At 46.3% G+C, this 20,796-nt stretch overlaps 1 protein-coding gene across 2 annotated transcripts in view; it reads left to right on the top strand.

Annotated features, from left to right (window-relative positions):
• APPL1 (adaptor protein, phosphotyrosine interacting with PH domain and leucine zipper 1) overlaps positions 1-20,796 on the top strand; it is a 240,172-nt gene that overhangs the window by 202,629 nt on the left and 16,747 nt on the right. Inside the window, exons 20-21 of one of the 2 annotated variants that reach the window (XM_078661572.1) lie at positions 712-762; positions 10,174-10,263. In XM_078661572.1, the coding sequence (XP_078517698.1) occupies positions 712-762; positions 10,174-10,263 (141 nt within the window). The remainder of the gene's footprint in view (positions 1-711; positions 763-10,173; positions 10,264-20,796) is intronic. The other variant, XM_078661573.1, reaches the window with a different exon arrangement.

Genomic DNA, 20,796 nt, shown 5'->3' with positions numbered 1-20,796 from the left:
CAGTTGTAGGCATCATTTGAGTACCGTGAGTGATGAGCCACTTCTCGCCCATGTCGCCACCCACATGATGAGCTCAGCCGTCGACTTCCTCTTGTTTTTATTACCTCCTGATTTATGGTATGCCCCACCCATTTTCACATGGAATGCTACAGTGTTTTATGATTGTTAACAACAGTTCCGTTTAACATCCAGTTTATATTTTCACTTCTCACCTTATTTTTTGTACAGTGTTTTTTAGTGTTTTGTTACAGTGGAAGAGGAACACCTTAAAATTAATATGTTTATTGGATATCATTTTGTTTGTTATCAGAAATAGTGTACATTATCTAGGCTGTGTGGTGACGTACATATCCTGGAAAAATAAGCCTTTTTCAACTTTTCCTCAGAGTATTATTATTGCATTTTCTTATGCGTTTAGTCTCTTGGTGTTGACAATACCTTGTTAAGATGACTATTGGGATTCTATTCTCACACATTATTTGTTCCTCCTGAGAAAGTTTGCAAGCTATTTTACTCCTGCTACAGATTGTTTCCAGGTGGGAGCTGGTTTTAAAAGAATCTTCTAAAAGGCATTCTAAATGGCTTTTGTCCTTCTAAAGAATCCATGTGCATTCATTTCCTATTGAAATACTTAATTGCAAATATCAAATAAGTCTACTGAGTTATTCTAATGATTTGATTATGTCTTTGCTTTCAATGTGTGTGTTTTAGATTTGTGACTCTGTTGGACTGGCAAAGCAGATCGCTTTTCATTCAGAACTGGTAAGAAAATGGAAATACTGTTTGGCAGCCTAATGGGCAAAGTGAACAATTCAGGAAAAACCTACTGTATTACTGTGCTGTAAAAATATGCAAACGTTTTACTGACTTCTAAAATGGAAATGGAAATGATACCGATTTGGTATGTGAAAGTGGTGTGTCGCTAAGCATCCCTTACAGATATCAAATCTAATGTATCAGTGTTTTGCATCTGAAATCTGGTTGCAGTATATTGATATTTTACTATACATCAAAGGTGGTCTTAATGCATTTGTAAAAAGGCAGGGGCTCACTTGAGATCCCTTTCTTAATACATAAAAAAAGTTTGTCGAAGTGTAAGCAGTAGTCACATTTCCTTTAAGGACCGCAGGCTGAATTTAGAAAAAAAGTTTACCTTCTAGAAAGCCAATCACAATCATGGTGGTTGCCTGCCACAGCAAGCCACCATCTTGGTGATGGCCTACTATCATTGTCAGTCGCACTTTTTAACTTACCATATCAAAATACAGGATGTAGGTTGGATTACGTCTTACTAAAATTCTGATTTTTAAGAACCTACATATTAATTGATAGGTCGGTTGCAAAAATATTGTTTACAATTTGCAACCAGTTTTTTATGACTAGACTTTCCAACATCTGGCCCTTAGTTTTCCAGAAGGACAATGTCAAACATGGGCTGCTGCATGTAGAGCATTATCGTGCATCCCTAGTGATATTTAAACCTACATCACGAAAGCAGGATGTAACATGACTCACATCTCCAGGAAGCAAGGTTAGCAACTAAGCCACTAGAACCAAATTCTCCTCTCTGGGCCAGCTTCAGTGTTCAGTCTGAATGAGAAGCTTCCTTCTCTCCTTAGGTTATTTATTTCCAAACCCAAGGGACTGAAAGACTGGTTATCTCTTCGCACTGCTCTAGTTTGAATTTCAAGCCCTAAAGACAGCTGACCAACAAGACTCATGACTCAAGTAAATCAGAAAAACTCACAAGATGATGGACGGAATGTTGCACAATGGCAAAACATTTACCCCCAGTCACAGATCTGGGTTTAATCCATCGTTATTTTGCTTACCAAGCCACCCCAGTTCAGACATGGCCATATGCAAATCAGTCTTGACCCTGTGCCTCATGGGAACAGTCCAGACCGAACTGCCAAGCCATGTCTTCCCTGGATCGGAATCAAGCATCCTAGGACCGGTTTCTGGCTATCAGCCGTCTTCAGCCAGGATAGCCACGTCTGGGCATACCCTTCCCACATAGGGTGAACAGCAAAACTGGGGGTGAATGTTTTACCAATGTGCAACATTCTGTCCATCACCTTGTGTGTTTTGCTGTATGAGTATCATGTTAGTTCACTATTTTTTCCCCATCTAACCTGGGCATAGTTATCTAGCTATCTGGGTCACCAAATCAATAGGAGTGCCTAGGTCGAGCATAGTACTCCAAATCATTTCGCGCAGTACTAAGTCTAACGTGGATCTTAAGTCGACAAAAGCTACGTAAAGTTTTTGTTTCTTCAGTAGTACATATTTCCAAGTTGATAGGGTAAATCTAAAAGCCTGGTCGCATGTGCTTATTTTGTAGCAAAAGCCTGCTTGGTACGGAGACAGTATCGCCTTCTCTTCTATCAAGAATTGAAGTTTGTCCAGAACGTGTCTTTGCAAGATCTTTTGCAGATTATCAATCAGGCTGATGGGTCTATAACTGGAGGGGATGGAAGCGTCTCCCTTTTTGTATATTGTGATTCTCAGCTCGCCTCCAAGAGATTTATCTAAGGGGCCCATATCATGGGTTCCAATTTATATAAATCTCCTAGTATCTAGTTACGGCCAGGGGCCTTTCCTGCCATGAGTCTGTTGATTGCTGACAGGGTATCATCCAGGCTAAAAACGAATGCGGTGACAGTCGTAAGCATAGCAGGAAGTGTGTTAGAAATGTTTTGATCAGTTCTAGAATTGTATGTACGGCTGGCCACCTTGTTCCTGGAATATAATGAAGAGAAGTTCTCAACCCAAACCTCCGGCTGGATATGATAGCTAAGAATGTTTGTATTTTCCGTATTTTGCTTTGCAAGAATGTGCCAGAACATGCAAGTGTCCTTGCATCTGGCAGCTCGTACTCAGTCCTGCTAGTTTTTATCTGCAAAGTCACGCTTGGCTTTCGCAAGTGCAGTTTTGTATCTATTGCGTGCCAAGGCTACCCCAGACTGACTATGCTCCTTAACCGCTAGCTGTAATGCCCCCTTTGCTAATTTGCATTCGCAATTAAACCATTTTATTATTCATTTTACCAGCGGGCCTGGTACTAGAATTATTTTGAGTAAATACTGTTTGCAGTGCTCCAGAAAATTCATTGTGCACTGATAGTATGGGAGTTGGCCCTGAGGAGTGTGCACATTCCATGCTACCACTCAGACCAGACAGGTCGTGTATAATTAACTCATAAATCCAAGCATATAGGACCATGCCTGGAAGGAAGTTGGGCCAGGTGACTTTTCTACGGTTATTGGTTACTAGTGGCTCCTCCATCCTTGAGAGACAGCTGGGTAGCTTCCTGTCCAGGGCAGCTCCCATCAGTTTTAGCAGCAAGGGGTTGTGATCGCTCTCGGGGTGAATGACATATCCACTACGAGTGACCAGATTCTAAAGTCAACTAGAATATAATCGATGACACTAGTGCTGGCACCCCGTTTGAAAGTGGCTTGCCTATTTATGTCTGATGCAGTCCTCCCGTTGCATGCACTCAAGCTCCTTCCTGTAACCAGTGATGCAATCTGCAGGGAAATGGAGCGTAGACGATGGCATCATTTAGTCGTTCCCAGATTAGGAATTCCCCATGTCTCATTTTCCTACTCTAGTTAGGTACTTAGTACGGGAGAAGGTTCAAAACAGCATTGAAGTCCCAAGCTACTAGGATTTTAGAGTTGATTTTAGAGTTGCTTTGATGCACTCCCACCAAATCATCTCACAACGATAATACTGGGGACTAACAACTATGAGGTTCAGACCTAGCGTAGACATTAAACACAGTCAAATTCAGGCCTGTTGGAAAAGTAGATCTTGTGAATTTATTGCCAACCATTTGTACTACTTACAAGCTAGAGTATTTCTCCCTGGACATAGTTCTCCCGAAAAAACCTTCCTTTAAACCAAAGGGCAAAACCACCTTGCCCTGGTTTACCAAGGAGATTCGGCTCCTAAAAAAATTCTGTAAAAAGTCTGAAAGGATATGGAGGAAGGACTATGATCCTCGCAGAAAGCAGGACTACAAACTCGCGATTCTAAACTATAAAAAGACCCTTAAAACGGTGCAAGCCGCATTCTTTGAAGAAATAATTTGATCCTCCGCGAGCTCTTCAAGAGAAACATTTCAAATTGTGAAAAAGCTTCAAAAACCCCCGGACCCCCCCTGCCCCGTGGACCCCTCAGAGAACCGCTGCAATGAGCTAGCCAAGTTCTTTGACCAGAAGATTCAAAACATTCTGAAGGATCTTCCCCTGTATAATTCTGCCGACCTTTTTGAACCGCCCCCGTTAGCCTCACAGCATGCGGAGCCCAGTCTGGATAAGTTCGCCCCCATCACAAAAGATACTCTTCTCCCCATTTTTCAGTCCATTAAAAGCGGCTCTCTGCTAGACCCAGCTCCATGGAACATCCTAAAATTAGTAGCACCCACCATCCTTGCCCCTTTGGTGAATCTGATTAACATCTCCCTTTCCCAGGGTATCGTACCCCCGAGCTGGAAAACGGCTGTAGTTAAAGCTTTACTTAAAAAACCCAATCTCGACCCCCTGGAATTGAACAACTTTCGGCCCATTTCCCTTCTGCCAGGCATCAGCAAGGTGGCAGAAAAGCTTATCAATCTGCAGCTATCTGACTACTTTGAATCAAACGACCTACTTAAACCCTCACAGACGGGCTTTCGCCCGGGTCAGGGTACAGAGACCGCGATGATAGCGGTAGTTGAAGAAGCTAGAAAGATCATAGATTCAGGGGGATCAGTGGCAGTGATCCTCCTGGATCTAAGTGCGGCCTTTGACACCGTAAATCATCCTATGCTGATCCATCGGTTAAGAGACCTGGGTATCTCAGGACTTGCCCTGTCTTGGCTGAAATCTTTTCTACACAACCGATCATATCAGGTGGCAGAGGGCAACTTCATCTCCAACACAACTCCAGTACAATGCGGCGTCCCTCAGGGCTCATCCTGAGCCCCACGCTTTTTAATGTTTATATGGCCCCCCTTGAAAAAATCATCACTCCATATGGAATTAAGCTTCTGACCTATGCCGACGACACCCAGCTTGTTGTATCACTAAGTCAACAGGATCACCCTTCCATCGATCTCTATTCCTGTCTTGGGGATATAACCGGCTGGATGGACAGGTCTCATCTTAAGGTTAACGGCGGAAAGACGGAGATTCTGGTCATGGGCAACCAGTCACACTTTCGCCCTGAGACTCTGTGGCCCCCTTGTATGGGTCCAACTCCAAAGTCTGATATTAAAAGCCTGGGGATTTGGCTGGACCAAGCCCTTACGTTCAGCACCCAAGCCAGAAAAACGGCCGGAGCTTGTTATGGCCTTTTTCGCATTTCCTACCTTTGCTCCCCATCCAGTCTAGGAAACTCTTGATCCAGGGCCTTATATTGTCCAAACTGGACTATGGTAACACCCTCTACCTCGGCGCTCCAAAGAAAGTGACAGCTAAATTACAGGTTGTGCAAAACACTGCCGCCCGGCTTCTTACGGGCACCAACAACCGTTGCTCAGCCAAATCAGCCCTCAGGTCACTTCATTGGCTACCTATACTTGAAAGAGTACATTTTAAGGCCCTCTGCACTACTCACAAGATCATGTATGGCAAGGCTCCCCCTATCCTAAAAGATCTCATTGCTCTCTATAAAACCAATAGAATCCTTCGGTCCACGCACCTTCACCTGACCTCAATACCCAGGATTAAAAGGGCTCAATCAGGAGGCCGCCTTTTTTTCGTATCACGCCTCCAAACTATGGAATTCACTCCCACCGGACATCCGTGCTCAGCCCAACCTTCTCTCTTTTCGCAAACTTCTGAAGTCCTGGCTGTTCCCATAAACCCTCCTCATTTGTCCTCGCCTGTTCTATCATTAGCGCTGGGACGCTTACGGGCAGCCATGCGCTCTAGAAATCTGTAAACATAAACAAGAGTTATCTGTCCCCCCGCTGGCTCTACCTGATTTTTTTGGCACATTAGCTTCCACACTATAAGTCGTGTAGCCATTTAAATGTACCCTGTCCACAGCCTAAGTCTCCTGGAAAATGCAGATATCATTATTGTCTATAAAGGAATCCCATTTGGGGTTTTGTCATTTTGAGTGTATCCCCGCCAGGTTCCAGGAGATTAGGGTTAGTCTATTATTTGCCTCATTACTGGGTATGGGCAAACGTCTATGGATCTATACATCAATAGACAACATTATCAGTTGTTGAATCAGTAGATAGGGTATGTGAAGCATGATGGATTTAACCCAGATCTCTTGACTGGGGGTGAATGTTTTGATTTGTTCTGCATTTCGGCCATCAATTGTGTGTCTTTTGCTTTCTCGCCCTAAGTGCGCCAGGTATGCCCAGTCGTGGGTCCAGGGCTCACTGTGAAACCCCGAAACCAGTCATAGGATGCTTGTTTCCAGTCCAGGGAGGACTTGGCTTGGCAGTTCAGGCTGGACTGTTCCCATGAGGCACAGGGTCAAGACTGATTTGCATATGGCCAGGTCTAAACTGGGGTGGCATAGTGAGCAAAAGAATGATGGATTTAACCCAGATCTCTTGACTGGGGGTGAATGTTTTGATTTGTTCTGCATTCCGTCCATCAACTGTGTGTCTTTTGCAATTGCCGTTGCTGCGCCAATAATGCTGTTGGGTAATACATCAATTTTTACTACAGGATACAAGTTAGTAGTGGATAGCTCAACAGTATGACTGACTTCCAAAAGTTTTACATGGAGCGATGCAGGGATGGGGAGGGAAGAGTTATTAATATTACTGAGTCAATCCACATCTCGCAATGGGGATAAGGGCCCCTTCCTTAGTATAGAACCCTGTAATACATCGGTTCCTCGTCTGCAATACTTAAATCTGATGTGGGAGTTTTTTAAAGGATTTGTCCTAATATCTAGTGCCACTGAATCATCCACCATCCTAGCGTCTTTTAAGGTTAGTTCTATTGTGTCGAACATTGAGTTCTTGGGGGAGCTCCTTCAGGCACAGAGGATGTCCTCTGATAATCGAGCGGCAACCTCTAGTATGCCAGATCCAGTGGGTGGTTTTATTTATAAGGGAATCTCCAGATTCAAACTTTACATGGGGCTGCAATTTGGGTACCTTTATCAAAGCAACCTTGTTTTTTAAATCAGTAGGCCTGCTTCTAGAGCAATAGGCAGGCATGTAATTCCACCCTCTTCTAGTAGCGTGACAAGGGTTAATAATCCTTAAAGGATTTGGTGCCTGCATCTGGTGAAAGTTAGGCAATCTAAAGTTGCTCTGGGTACTATTACTCTGCTGTTGCAAGGTGTTAACTCTAGTATTGTGCTGGGAGTACAGGGGATACTGAGGGTTTGACTGGCATTTTAGGGACCTGCAATTCCTACTTTCTTCCTCTTTTGCTCCATAGGTCCCCTGTGGGTAGGAGGCAAGAGGTCGTGATACAGACTGTTGTGCTTCAAACTGTTGGATGCTCTGTGTAGTCTCTGTAGGTTGGCTGTTCAGAATAGTAGATGTATCAGTATCTTTTACACACTTTAACTTACTTATTGTAAAAACCAGTCTAGATATGACAGTTTTTAACTCTCCCACCTCGGTTCTTAATTCATTGATTAAAACAGTACATTCCCTACTTGATTGAGGTGAGGGTTCAGGTAGCATAATCTCCAGGGCGGGTTTAGGAGGTGGAACAGGAATTATTAGAACATCAGTAAGGTCATCAATTATGTTTGATAACAGAGAGAATCGATTGGTGCAATGGACAAAGTCAGCTATGGTGGGTGAGTGAGATAATTCTGTTGCTTCTGGACTAAGAGATTTTCTCTGTGGTACAACCATGTTTGTAGGCTGTGTCACTGCCTTTGCGAACATGCTGGGTATGCAGGGTTGTAAAGTAGGAGTACCCAGTGAGGTAGAATCCAAAGTAGTTGAAGTGACCCGCAATACCGGTGATTCAGAATGTAGCAGGTCCTCACATTCAACAGTAAGATTGTTGATACAGTCAATTACACAATTCCCACCAGCAGATTTGGCTGTTCTTTTTGAATTTTTGGTTTTAGCAGTGACAGAGGACCCCTCGGTAGCCTTCCTCTTTCCCATGATTATGATTATGACAAAATACTGCTGTGATATACTAGTACAATAAACAAAGAACCCAAAGTATACACATAAAAAGATTGAAACATAGCATCAGTGGTACCCCCCCTGTATATAGTCCCTAGGTCCCAATAAGTCATACAGTCAACGAGGTCTCAGCTTTAGCACCCGACAGCAATAAAGAGTAAGTGAAATAAAGGCAAGGCAAAGTTTTGATAGCGTACCTCCTGGAAGTCAAATGGTAGGGAGATGGCCCAGCCCAGGATCCTCCGGGCTCCGACAGGCCTGACCCGGACACGCCCGCGCACGTCCCTCACTGGGGACCCAACCGTCCGCTTTATGCGCCTCCGGGCGCTGGATGGTAGCGGCTATGTCCGCAAGGGCTGCTGGGGCTTGTGTTCTTGGCTGGCCCCCCTCCTTGCCTCGATAATGGTCTCCCGCACTGCGGGCCCGACCGTCAGCTTTATGTGCCTCCGTGCGCCAGATGGTGGTGGCTACTGATGCTGGGGTTTGTGGTCCTGGCTGGCCCCCCTCAGTGCCTCGAAAGCGGGCTGCCACACTGCGGGCCCAACCATCAGCTTTATGCGCCTTTGGCCGCCGGATTGTAGCGGCTATGGCCGCAAGGGCTACTGGGGCTTGTGGTCCTGGCTGGCCCCCCTCCTTGCCTCAATACCGGGCTCCAAGTGATATTACCCTAGGATGTTAGATGTGTGATTTTGCAGTAATTGGCCATGTTGGTAAAGTCTATTCTGGTTTCTTTTGGAGCCACAACGTTTGTTGAGTCTCGAGTAGGTTGGAGAAGATGCCTTGAATGTAGTTTAGTTTGTAGTTTTAAAGTTTATTGATGATTATGTTGATCCTGTTGAGGAGAGGTTTTGTTCTGGCCATAAATGGATTTCACTATTGATGTTGGGATAATGTTGCCTTTTATATAATCTGAGTTTCTTGAGCTGAGGTGGTTGAGAGATCCACTGTAGAGAGAGGTGTCAAAGATGGCCTGCTGTGGACTGTCGCACAGTTGTGGCGTTTTAGAGATGGCAAATACATCTTTGCTATCAATGTTGTGTCCAATGTTGCCTTTATTCTCCTTAATGAAGTTTTTACTTGCATTTATCCAAACACTGTTTAATAGGAACTTTGTTGTGTTTAGGAGGTGCCTGCTTTTCCTTGGTGCTTCCTTCACAATTGTGTAGTCTTGGTTTTTGTGCTGAGCTTATTACAGGATAAATGGATGTTCTTAAAAGAAGTAACTTCCTCCTGCAGCTGGGAGCAACACTATAGCCTCTTCTGCCTTATTATTTCATGTTTGCTGTATGAATTGTGTGTTCCATGGTGTGGATAGCATGGCACAGAAGTGCTGGTTTTCACTTGAGTGTGCACATCAACTGGGGTCTGCAAAGTGTGTCTTAGCCTGGGTGTTGGCCATCTCTGCTTAATGTCATTCTCTTATTGCCTCCTTTTGCCATCTGTACCCAGCCACCTCCTCCTTTCCTAACAGATAAACCTAATTATTACTTACATGCAGTGGAAGACTTTAGGCCCTACCCTGTTTGCACCACTACCAAATACTAAATACCGTTGTCCACTTCCAGTGGCTGCAGGTCATGCTTCGTGAATTAAACTGGTAGACCTATTAACTATATACAAAACGCAGTCAAAGATGTGTCTGAGTGTTACTTGAAAGGCATGGCTGCAGGCCATGTTCTCTGTCCCACACAGATGAAGTAAACATGGGCCAAAGGCTATCTAACTGCCTCTTACAAATGCAATAAACAAGCCATTAGCACAATATTAATTGTGGAATTGTACAGCATTTGAGGCGTATGCACTTCACAAGAGTATCAGAAGAGCCATGACCATTCTACACATTTTAAGTTAAACAAACCTGTCTTATTTCGGAAAACAACCTTTTAATGCACTAAAAAAAGCATGGTATGTACAGCTAATGTTTCTCTATTGGCTGATGATCTTAGCTGTTTTCAGCTAACTATCCAAGTATCAGTATATAGGTTAGTCTGTTGTAAGGTCTGCCTTGTCAAACAAATTCTGATTTATTTTTTTTGTATATTTTTGTGTAGGACCGTAAGGCATCAGAAAAACAAAAGGAAATTGAGAGGGTAAAGGAAAAGCAGCAAAAAGAAATCAGCAAACAGAAACAAATTGAAAAGGTATTGAATTGAGTCTCATGTACTCATGTTTAAACCCAAGTTTTTTTAATAGCCAGGTCTTAACAGGTCTTGAGGTGTTTCTTTACAGACACTAGTTGTTGCTCTTAGAGCCAAGCAGGAGAATACATTGGGTGTCTCTGGAATGGACAGTCTTTATTTTGGGAAACAAAAGTGTAGTGTTCAGAAATCTACAGACACTAGATTTCATAAATAGTGTGACAGAGGTAAAGGATACCAGGATCAGAGCTTGAAATTGCACAATTCCTGGTGTTCAACAGGAGTGTGCAGAATGTCTTGATTCCAGTTTGAAAGGGTTAACAAATTCCCACATTTCTATACCTCCTACAGAACTCACTATATTGGGTACCACATGTTTTCTTCAAAAAGAGGGATGAAAGGGTACATCGCTGTCAGTAATTTAATACGAGGGACATTAGACATTCCACCTTGTGATAAAATACACCCATGGTTCTCAAGCATTGGATTTTTTATATGCTCACATGCTTAAATAAATCCCTGTCTTCAGGCTGGGATTCCCTGGTACATTAAAATAGCAGCATACAGTGTAAAAATATACAACATACAGTATATGATGTAAAAGGGCAATAGGCCTGTAACAACATAGTAAGTTTAATAACACAGCCACCTAATTTGAAAGAACCCGAACTTCTGTAGTAGGGGATCTCTGTGTATAGTCATAATCTAGTGAATAGTCCCGCCCATGTGCGTGGACCCCGGAGCAATCAAAAATAATCTCTTACAGTGTCAAAAAATGCAGAAAATGCATAGACACTTAAGAGAGAATTTAAAGACAGATAATGCAGCCAAAAGGCTACACTGTCCAGTACTTCAACTAGAAATTTCCACCATAAAATCCACAAAACAGCAAAGCCTGTACAGATTTCCCTTGCTTAACAGCAAAATCCCTCAGGAATGATAGAGAGAAGAACCTGGACAGACAAGCCCCATAGGCTGCCATTATGTGGCTTAATTAGGATACTGTGCCTTTAAGAGAACCTTCCAGAACCTTCTCTCAGTATCCCAGAATGCATAGCAGGTCCAACTTAGCCTCAGTTCTTTTTTCCGGCTCCTGCAAGCAGGACCCTGGAGCATTGAGCTCTCCCTTTCAAGGGTTTTTGTTGGTGTTTTACACTGATTTCGATTTTTGGTACTTTTAAAGTACTCTGGTGACTTTCTTTCTGTGTTTCTGCACTCTTTTTTGTCCAATAATGCCTGCATTATTCGACAAGTGCCCTGAGTGCTCAAGAAAGAAGGCCAAGACAGACTCCCATGAGGTCTGTATTCTCTGCCTTCCCTCTTCCCACATCCCTGAGGAGTGTAGGATCTGCAGAAGCTTCTCTGGAAGGACCCTGAAGGAGAGGAAGAAGATCAGGCTTCAGGGGCTTGAGGAGAGGAAGCTGAAGGCACGAGGTGGGTCAGGAGGGGCTCCTTCTACCCATGCTGAGGCCTCTGGGGGGCTCCCCAGGGGCAGGAAGACCAGCCCGCGCCCAAGGTCTCCGTCTGGGTCAGTTGCGCTGACCACGACGTCGAGGGGACGGTCAACGGCCAGTTCCAGGTCTCCCCAGGGCTCTGGGTCGAGAAAACGTCGCCCGTCGACGTCGAGGAACGTGTTCCGGCCGCCGTCGAAGCCGGTGTCGATATCCTCGTCGTCGCTGTCGGCGTCGAGTGATCGACATCGGAGGGCCCGGCGTCGGCGCTCGCCGTCGAGGCGACACCGCCGTTCGCCGTCGAGGACATCGTCGTCGAGGGGATCCTCGTCGTCAAGGTCGCCGTCGAGACAAAAGGCATCTCCGGCGCCGAAGAGGTCGACGTCGAAGCATTCCAAAAGGCCGACGTCGAGACGGTCGAGAAGATCGACGTCGAGAAGGTCGGAGAGGTCGACGTCGAGGAGATCCAAAGGGTCGCCGTCGAAGCGATCCAGGAAGTCGACGTCGAGACCGGCGAAGAGGTCGAGGTCGCCGTCGAGGCACCATCGCCCGTCGTCGAGGTTTCGTGGCTCGTCGATCTGGTCGGGGTCGACGTCGAGACGAAGACACGGTTCGACGTCGAGGAGTGTGATTCGGTCGACGCCGAAGGACCGTTCGACGTCGAGGGGACATCGGTCGTCGTCTGGACACCGGTCTTCAGCGTCTGTAGGTCCTAAGGACAGGCCCAGGACTGTGGGGGGCTCCCCACTCTCTGGTAGAGGTGATGGCTCGCCGGGACCGGCGCATTCCGGGGTGGATACTCCGATGAAGCCGTCTACGCCTCCTCCGCGGCCTGCTGTGCCGAAGGGTCCTCCTCCGAAGGCCCCTACCCCGCCTCCGAAGCCGGCTCCGCGGGACCCGCGTCCGGTTGCCCCTCCACCCCCGATCCCACCGAGGGAGGTGTCGATGCCTAAGTTCCCGACGCCTCCGAAGAAGACTCCTAAGAAGCCTGGAGCTCCTGACCCTGGGAGGCCGAAGGAGCGTCCGAGGCCCAAGAGGTCGAGGTCTCGCTCGGGGAGACGGGACAGATCGAGGAGTGGCCGCGGATCTTCATCACGATCCAGGCATCATCACAAGAGACGTCGGTCCAGGTCACGTTCTCCTTCTGGGACCCGTTCCTACTCGCCCACGCTGTCCGATTCGCCGGAGACTAGGGTGTCTCCGATAGACGATATTAGCACATTTCAGGAGGTTCTCCTGCGTGGTGCGGCGAAGTTGGGCATTGAGGTTGAAGCGCCTACGGCTTCTACCTCGGTAATCTTTGAGACTTTACACAAGAGGCACTTGTCTCGCCCCCTGTTACCTCTGGTGCCGGGGCTCCTTGAGCCCGCCGAACAGCTATTCCTGACGCCGGCGACGGTGAGATCTGTCCCTTCCAGGATACTGAAAAAGTACAGGGCTCCGGACTCAGACCCAGCCTTCTTGAGGAAAGACCCGGTACCGGATTCAGTCATCGTGACTGCTGCTCGGAAGCTTCATTCCACCTCCCCTGCGTCCACGGTGCCTCCGGACAAGGAGAGCCGGTGGATCGATTCTGCTGGTCGCAAGGCGTGTGGGACATCCGCCTCGTCCATGAAGGCAGCCAGTGACTCGGCTTTGCTGGGACGTTACGACCGGTCCCTTTGGGACTCGATGGAGCAGTTCGCAGACCTCGTCCCTCGAGACCGCAAGGAGGACTTTGTGGAGATCGTCAAGGAGGGGATGTTGGTCTCTAATCAGGCCATCGGCGCTGCAGCAGACATATCGTTGCTGTCCGCGCACGGATATTGCCACGGGATTCACCAGAGACGCCATGCTTGGCTCAGGTTGACATCGTTGAAACCGGAGGCACAGCAACGCGTGGCGAATCTCCCGTTTTCCGGAGATACCCTCTTCGGGAAGCACGCGGATGATGAGATGGCCAGGATGAAGGCCGAAGCGGAGACCCTGACGGCAGTGGGCCTGGAAAAGCCCAAGGAAAAGAAACCCTTCCGACAGTACCAGCGTCGGTTTGGGGCGCAGGGTCGTGGAAGGGGGCAGTCTGCTGGTCAACATCAACAGCGGCAGCAGCAGCAGCAGTACAGGCAGCCCTTCCAGAAGCGACAGGGTGGTAGAGGTCGTCAACAGTCCTCTACCGCGACCAAGGGCCCGGCCGGGTCCCGTCCCTGAGCTGTTACTTCCCCCTCGTCCGTTACCCGCTCCGGTGGGGGGAAGCGTTCAATTTTTTCTGGCAGAGTGGAGAAAAATTACTCAGGACAAGTGGGTGCTGAATATTGTTTGCAATGGATACAGTCTACGTTTCACCAGCCCTCCTCCATCGATTCCTCCCGTCAGCTCGCAGTATCAACTGCGCGAGCTTCAGACGGAGGCGGACGTTCTGCTAAGGAAAAAGGCGATCGAAGACGTACCTCTGTCTCAAAGAGGAAGAGGTCTGTACTCTCGGTTCTTTCTTGTCCGCAAGAAGGACAAAAACGAGTTCAGGCCCATTCTGGATTTGCGGCAGGCAAACAAGTGGATTCGCAGAGAGAAGTTTCGCATGCTGTCGTTGCATCAGATCTACCCTCAGCTGCAACGGGGAGACTGGATGTGTGCCATAGATCTACAGGACGCATACTTCCACGTGCCCATTGCATGCAAACACAGAAAATTTCTGCGCTTTCAAGTCGGCACCAATCACTATCAGTACACGGTGCTACCCTTCGGACTGAAGTCTGCACCCAGGACATTCTCAAAATGTATGGCAGTGGTAGCGGCACACCTGAGGAAGAACAAGGTGTTTGTCTACCCGTACCTGGACGATTGGTTGATCAAAGCCTCCTCCTTCTCGGAAGCTCGAGCACACTTCCAGAAGACGTGCGTTCTCTTGAACAGGCTGGGGTTGCACATCAACATGTCCAAGTCGGTCCCGATTCCGGTGCAGTGCATCCAGTACTTGGGGGCCTCCATCAATACGCTGTCAGCAAGCGTGTCTCCTTCGGAAGAGCGACGTTTATCACTCGTTCGGAAGGCTCAGGCTCTCATGAAAACTCCGTCTACGACGGTGAGGACCGTGTCTTCTCTACTGGGATCGATGGCCTCTTGCATTTTTCTCACTCCTCACGCACGGCTACAGATGCGTCCTCTGCAGGAGTGCTTGGAGGATCAGTGGGACCAGAGGAGAGGTTCTTGGGACGACAGGATACGACTGTCTCTACATGCTCTTCAGTCTCTGAAGTGGTGGTGCTCGAAGGAGAATCTCCTCAGAGGCGTTCCCTTCCACAAGGACATTCCCACACAGACCATCGTGACGGATGCGTCTCTCCTAGGTTGGGGGGCGCATTCCGGAGATCTGCAAATTCAAGGGACGTGGTCCCCGACGGAGTCCACGTACCACATCAATTTCCTGGAACTGAGAGCTGTTCACTTGGCACTGAAGGCCTTTCATCCGTCCTTTCAGACCAACTCTCTGCTTGTTCAGACGGACAACACGACTACGATGTATTACCTCAACAAGCAGGGGGGCTCGAGATCGCGCACTCTGTCGCAGGAGGCGCAGGCGATCTGGCACTGGCTTCTGGCTCGAGGACTGTCGATAACGGCCACCCATCTGCCAGGTGTGCAGAATGTTCAGGCAGACGAGCTGAGCAGAATCGTGCAGGAAAACCACGAATGGGTCATAAACGACGAAGTACTAGGAGAAGTCTTCGCGAGGTGGGGAACTCCAGTCGTAGATCTGTTTGCCACCGCCGAAAACAGCAAATGCCGAGGCTTCGCCTCCAGGTACTACCAGCCAGGGACGCTGGGGAACGCGTTATGGATCAACTGGTCGAACAGCTTTCTGTACGCTTTTCCACCAATTCCCCTGATTCCGGCGGTTCTCATCAAGCTGTCTCAATCCAGGGCGAGAATGATTCTGATTGCCCCGGAATGGCCCAGACAGTGGTGGTTCACGGACCTGCTTCACCGATCTCTCCTTCCTCACATGAAGCTGCCGTGCAGGCCGGACCTTCTCACGAAGTTCGGGGGGCGGATGGTGCACCCCAACCTCTCGTCTTTGAGTTTGGCGGCATGGCTCCTGAAATAGTGCAATATGGCCATCTGAATCTCCCAGAGGATTGTATGGGCATACTGAAGGAGGCTAAGCGACCTTCCACTAGGACTTCCTATGCTTACAAGTGGAAGAGGTTTTGCATCTGGTGCAAGTCTAAGAACTATGACCCTACGTCATGCAAGGAAGATGTCATCCTTCCATATCTGCTTCATCTGGCGCAGTCGGGCCTTAATGTCCATTCCATTAAGGTTCATCTGGCTGCTTTGACTGCCTACAGGAAAGGCCCTTCACAGACTTCCTTTTTCCAGATCCCTGTGATCAAAGATTTTTTGGAAGGCTTGAAGAAAGTGTTCCCTCCTGTCAGGCTTCCTTCGCCTTCATGGGACTTGAATGTGGTGCTGTCCAGATTGATGAAGGAGCCTTTTGAACCCATTCATAAGGCTTCGTTGCAGCACCTGTCCTGGAAGGCGGCGTTCCTCGTGGCCATTACATCGGCCCGCAGGGTGAGTGAGATTCAGGCATTGTGTTGCCAAGAACCTTATACTGTATTTCATAATGCTAAAGTTGTTATGCGTACTCACCCTAAGTTTCTTCCCAAGGTTGTTTCTGATTTTCATATCAATCAGACTATCACTTTGCCTACGTTCTTTCAGAATCCTTCATCTCCGGCGGAAAGGTCTTTACATTCCCTGGATGTGCGGAGGGTGCTGAAGTTTTATCTTGATAAGACTAAAGATATTCGTAGGTCAGACCAATTGTTCGTCAATTATGGCTCAGTCAGGACAGGTCTTGCTACCTCTAAACAGTCCATCTCGAGGTGGATTGTGTCCTGCATACAGTTGTGTTACTACAAAGCTAATAAGACCTTAGGAGGTAAGCCTAAGGCTCATTCCACCAGGGGCAAAGCTGCTACGACAGCTATGCTCCGTAATGTTCCCATTGCAGAGATCTGCAAGGCGGCCACTTGGAAGTCGGTCCATACCTTTGCTAAGCATTACTGCCTGGACACTGATGCCAGGGCAGACGCTCAGGTTGGGCAGGCTTCGCTGCGGAATCTGTTCGCACAGTAGTGGCGTTATTTTATTCTCCACCGCCGCTTGGTGTGGGGATGGGCTTGCCATTCTATTCACTAGATTATGACTATACACAGAGATCCCCTACTACAGAAGGAGTAGTTTCTGTCCTGTAACTCCAGTTCTGTAGTAGGGGTATCTCTGTTATAGTCATAAGCGCCCTCCCGCCTCCCCGGTGGAGTGTTGTTCATGATCATAATGCTACAGGTCTGGCGTTTCCTACGCCCTCGAAAAGAACTGAGGCTAAGTTGGACCTGCTATGCATTCTGGGATACTGAGAGAAGGTTCTGGAAGGTTCTCTTAAAGGCACAGTATCCTAATTAAGCCACATAATGGCAGCCTATGGGGCTTGTCTGTCCAGGTTCTTCTCTCTATCATTCCTGAGGGATTTTGCTGTTAAGCAAGGGAAATCTGTACAGGCTTTGCTGTTTTGTGGATTTTATGGTGGAAATTTCTAGTTGAAGTACTGGACAGTGTAGCCTTTTGGCTGCATTATCTGTCTTTAAATTCTCTCTTAAGTGTCTATGCATTTTCTGCATTTTTTGACACTGTAAGAGATTATTTTTGATTGCTCCGGGGTCCACGCACATGGGCGGGACTATTCACTAGATTATGACTATAACAGAGATACCCCTACTACAGAACTGGAGTTACAGGACAGAAACTACTCCTTCAGCCATTTAGGTGGAAACTTAAGCACTCTACCCCCTTTGAGGCCACCATAGCTCAGATTTCTGTCACAGGTCGTGTGTGAGGCAGTCCTGTCAGAGCTCTGCTCTAACCTTTCAGTGAACCTGAAATTGTTTCATTTTGGTCTGCCCTGGATTAGAACCACCCTTTCTCCAGCTCTACTGTACTGAGTAATTTTAGGCCAAATTGTTTCGATTTCAGGACCAGGGAGATTTTTTGGTTTGACAAGCAACTGTCACCATGGCTGACAAGGAGCAAAATCTCTTTTTAAAACCCATTTATCTTGTGGCAGCAAGAGATTTTACACCGATGAACAACACGCTTAGCGTATTTATTGTCTTTATCCTAGACATAGCTTAGCGGATTGCAAGATCTGTAAGTCTTTCTCCATTAAGACACCGAAGGACAGAGAAAGGATTCTGCCATTATTTCTTATGAATAAAGAGAATTTTCCTCCATCTAAAGGAGATGCCCCCACTACATGGGAAGATTCAGTGATAAGTGCCCCATCACTTTCATTAAGGCAATGAACAAGAGGAGACTTTTACAGGTTCCTGACCATGATCTAGTTGGTACAACACTTGCAGCCACCTCCTTTGCTGACAAATCAGAATCTAATCGCTACAGACGCTCACCTGTGACAAAAAAAGAAGTCTTCAAAGAAACCTTGTTCATGACTAGACCGTCAATGTCAGTGACACAGATACCATCGACGATGACACTGTCAACGTCGGGCATTCCATAACATCGATGACAACGGCCATACCATCAACGGCATCACCGTTGAGAACCGCAAAAACAAAAAACATGGGAGGAAATGTTTATTCACCTTTCAGGGGCACGAATGTGCCGCCAGTACAATTATTGCAGTCTGACCAGGAAGTAAAGGCTCATGATTATGCCTCACTGATATCTTACAGCTCAATGAAGTTGGATGTGAGGTATGTCTCAGATTTGTAAGAGTAAGAAAATGCGTGCCCCTGGAATTGGGGAACGTTCCCTGGTCACAGCTTGCTTCCCCTCAGGGGTATAAAGTTAATAACAATCCTTATTCAGTCTTTTGATAGATTTGGTTTTATTCATTCATTTAATGTCATGTTATAGAGTTATTTTTCACTCTCTCTTATAAATCCTAGAAGAACTTTCAAAAGAGATCATCACAGTTACCAACGAATTGACCAACTCAATGTCATCAGAGGATTGGTCCAAAGTACTAGAGGACATTAATACACATCTTACAAAACATTCACAGGAGGTGAATGAAAGACAAATTAGAAAACTCCGCCAAGTCACGGTGGACTATAAACTCGGGGAGGTATATACCTGGGCAGAGGTATATGCCAGCCGCCGACAACATAAACCAGAAAGTCAACAAACGGATACTTCATCCTCAGGAAGCCACACATCCACCAGACCCAGAGATTGGTACAACAAACCTTAAACATCCAAGCAAGTTACACCTAGTGAACAACCTCAAGCCTCAAGACAAACAGAAGAACAACAAGCAACAACTGAGCCTTTTTTAGAGGCAAGCCAACCAGAAAAGTTAAACCCAGGTGGGGCAAAAAAAAAGGAAACTCCAAATACCAGAAGCACGACGGCGGGATCAAAGAAGGACAAGACAAAAAAGAGCTAGATGACCTCGTGATTAACATATCAGACGAGACATTGAACACAATCAAATTGAAAACTCTACAAAAAGGGATGATCTATGTACCAACCACTGATACCAATAAACTTGAGCTCGAGATTAGCCTATTCAAACTCATGAGAAAATTACACCTCAGACACTTTTTTGACAATGTGTTACCGGAAAAGAGCTCAACACAAGAGGATCAACTACGAGGCTTAGCCCCTGAAAGCACATATATGGTACCGACTAGCCACAAGACGTTAGACATCTTTGAAAATGTAATCAAAAGTGAACTATCAAAATTAAATTATGTGAAAAAAAAACCAAAGTGAATAACCTCACTGAAAAAGAAAAGGGCATTCTACAATGAATAGCCAGAAACCCAAAAATCATATGCCAAAAGGCTGATTAAGGGGGAGCAATTGTGATCCTCAATACCACTCAATACGAACAAGAAGTGGAAACTCATTTATCAGATGGCACCCTATATCAAACACTGGATATGAATCCTACTGACAAATTCGCGAAGCAACTTCTGATGATTGTGAACAATGCATATGACAAGGGGGTCATCAATGAACGAACAAAAAAAATTCTTAACACCGTCTCACCATAGAAGTCCTACAATATACATGGTTCCCAAATAATAAAAGCCTCTGCAGATAACATAGGATCTTTGACTTTTTGTACGTTTCTCTTGAGAGCCCATATCCACTTTAACTCACTTGGTTGGGCTTCAATCCAACATACGTGTGATATCCTTTCAGGGCTATCCAACCGAGTGAGATTATTTACAAAATTGAAAAAAATGTATTTTTATCATATATGCCCAAGAGATTAATTTTACTTCATACCTAATACTCTGTATAGTAGACCCCTTTGGGAGATGTAAAACTCATTTTAAGCTCATATTTTCAAATGGTACTAAAATATCCCCTTTGTAAATACATAATATTTCAGACTGTTAAAGTGCTAAAGGGATTTTGTGCTAAAAAGCCTTTAAAAGTGGTGTAAGTGACAAGCCCCCATACATGTCGTTGTACTTCACCAGGGAGCCCACCAGTAATAATGCCCTAGATCAAATGTCCTGCAGATGTTCATTCCATTTCAACTTGACATTGATGTGCAGCCCGAAAATACGTATAGGACATAACTTCTTCTATTTTTATATTATTAATATATACATTGAAATTAGGTACTTTTTCGCCAACAATTAGGCCATTTGTCATATTTAAATTAATTCTCAAATGATTTAATGTACAGTATGTTGTTAGTGCATCCAATTTCTTCTGGAGACCTCTTGAGGTATAATTTAGAATGACATGGTTATCCGCATCCATCAAACAGGTCAAACAGGGAATATGAATTGCTCCCATTTTTGGGGATAAAGAGTTTTTTATTCAGATTTCTGGGTAGATCAGCTATCGAGGCTAAAAAGAAACGGTGCTAACACACCACCTTGACCGTCCTGACTCGTGCAGATCCGGTTGCTCCCCTCTGTCCTCCTGGGTATCGTAGCGCTACTCATAAGCTGCCTGTGCTCTGTGCTTTGTTCCTAATATTTCATCACTGCGCCGCATTGTCTCTCATCCTGGCTCTGACATTAGCGCTGCTTTGCTGCTTTGTTTACTGATTGCACTG

Source organism: Lissotriton helveticus, chromosome 9 (genome assembly GCF_964261635.1).
Source record: "Lissotriton helveticus chromosome 9, aLisHel1.1, whole genome shotgun sequence".
Taxonomy (NCBI): domain Eukaryota; kingdom Metazoa; phylum Chordata; class Amphibia; order Caudata; family Salamandridae; genus Lissotriton; species Lissotriton helveticus.
The sequence above is the reverse complement of the archived record's forward strand: the minus strand, read 5'-3'. Positions and strand labels throughout refer to the sequence as shown.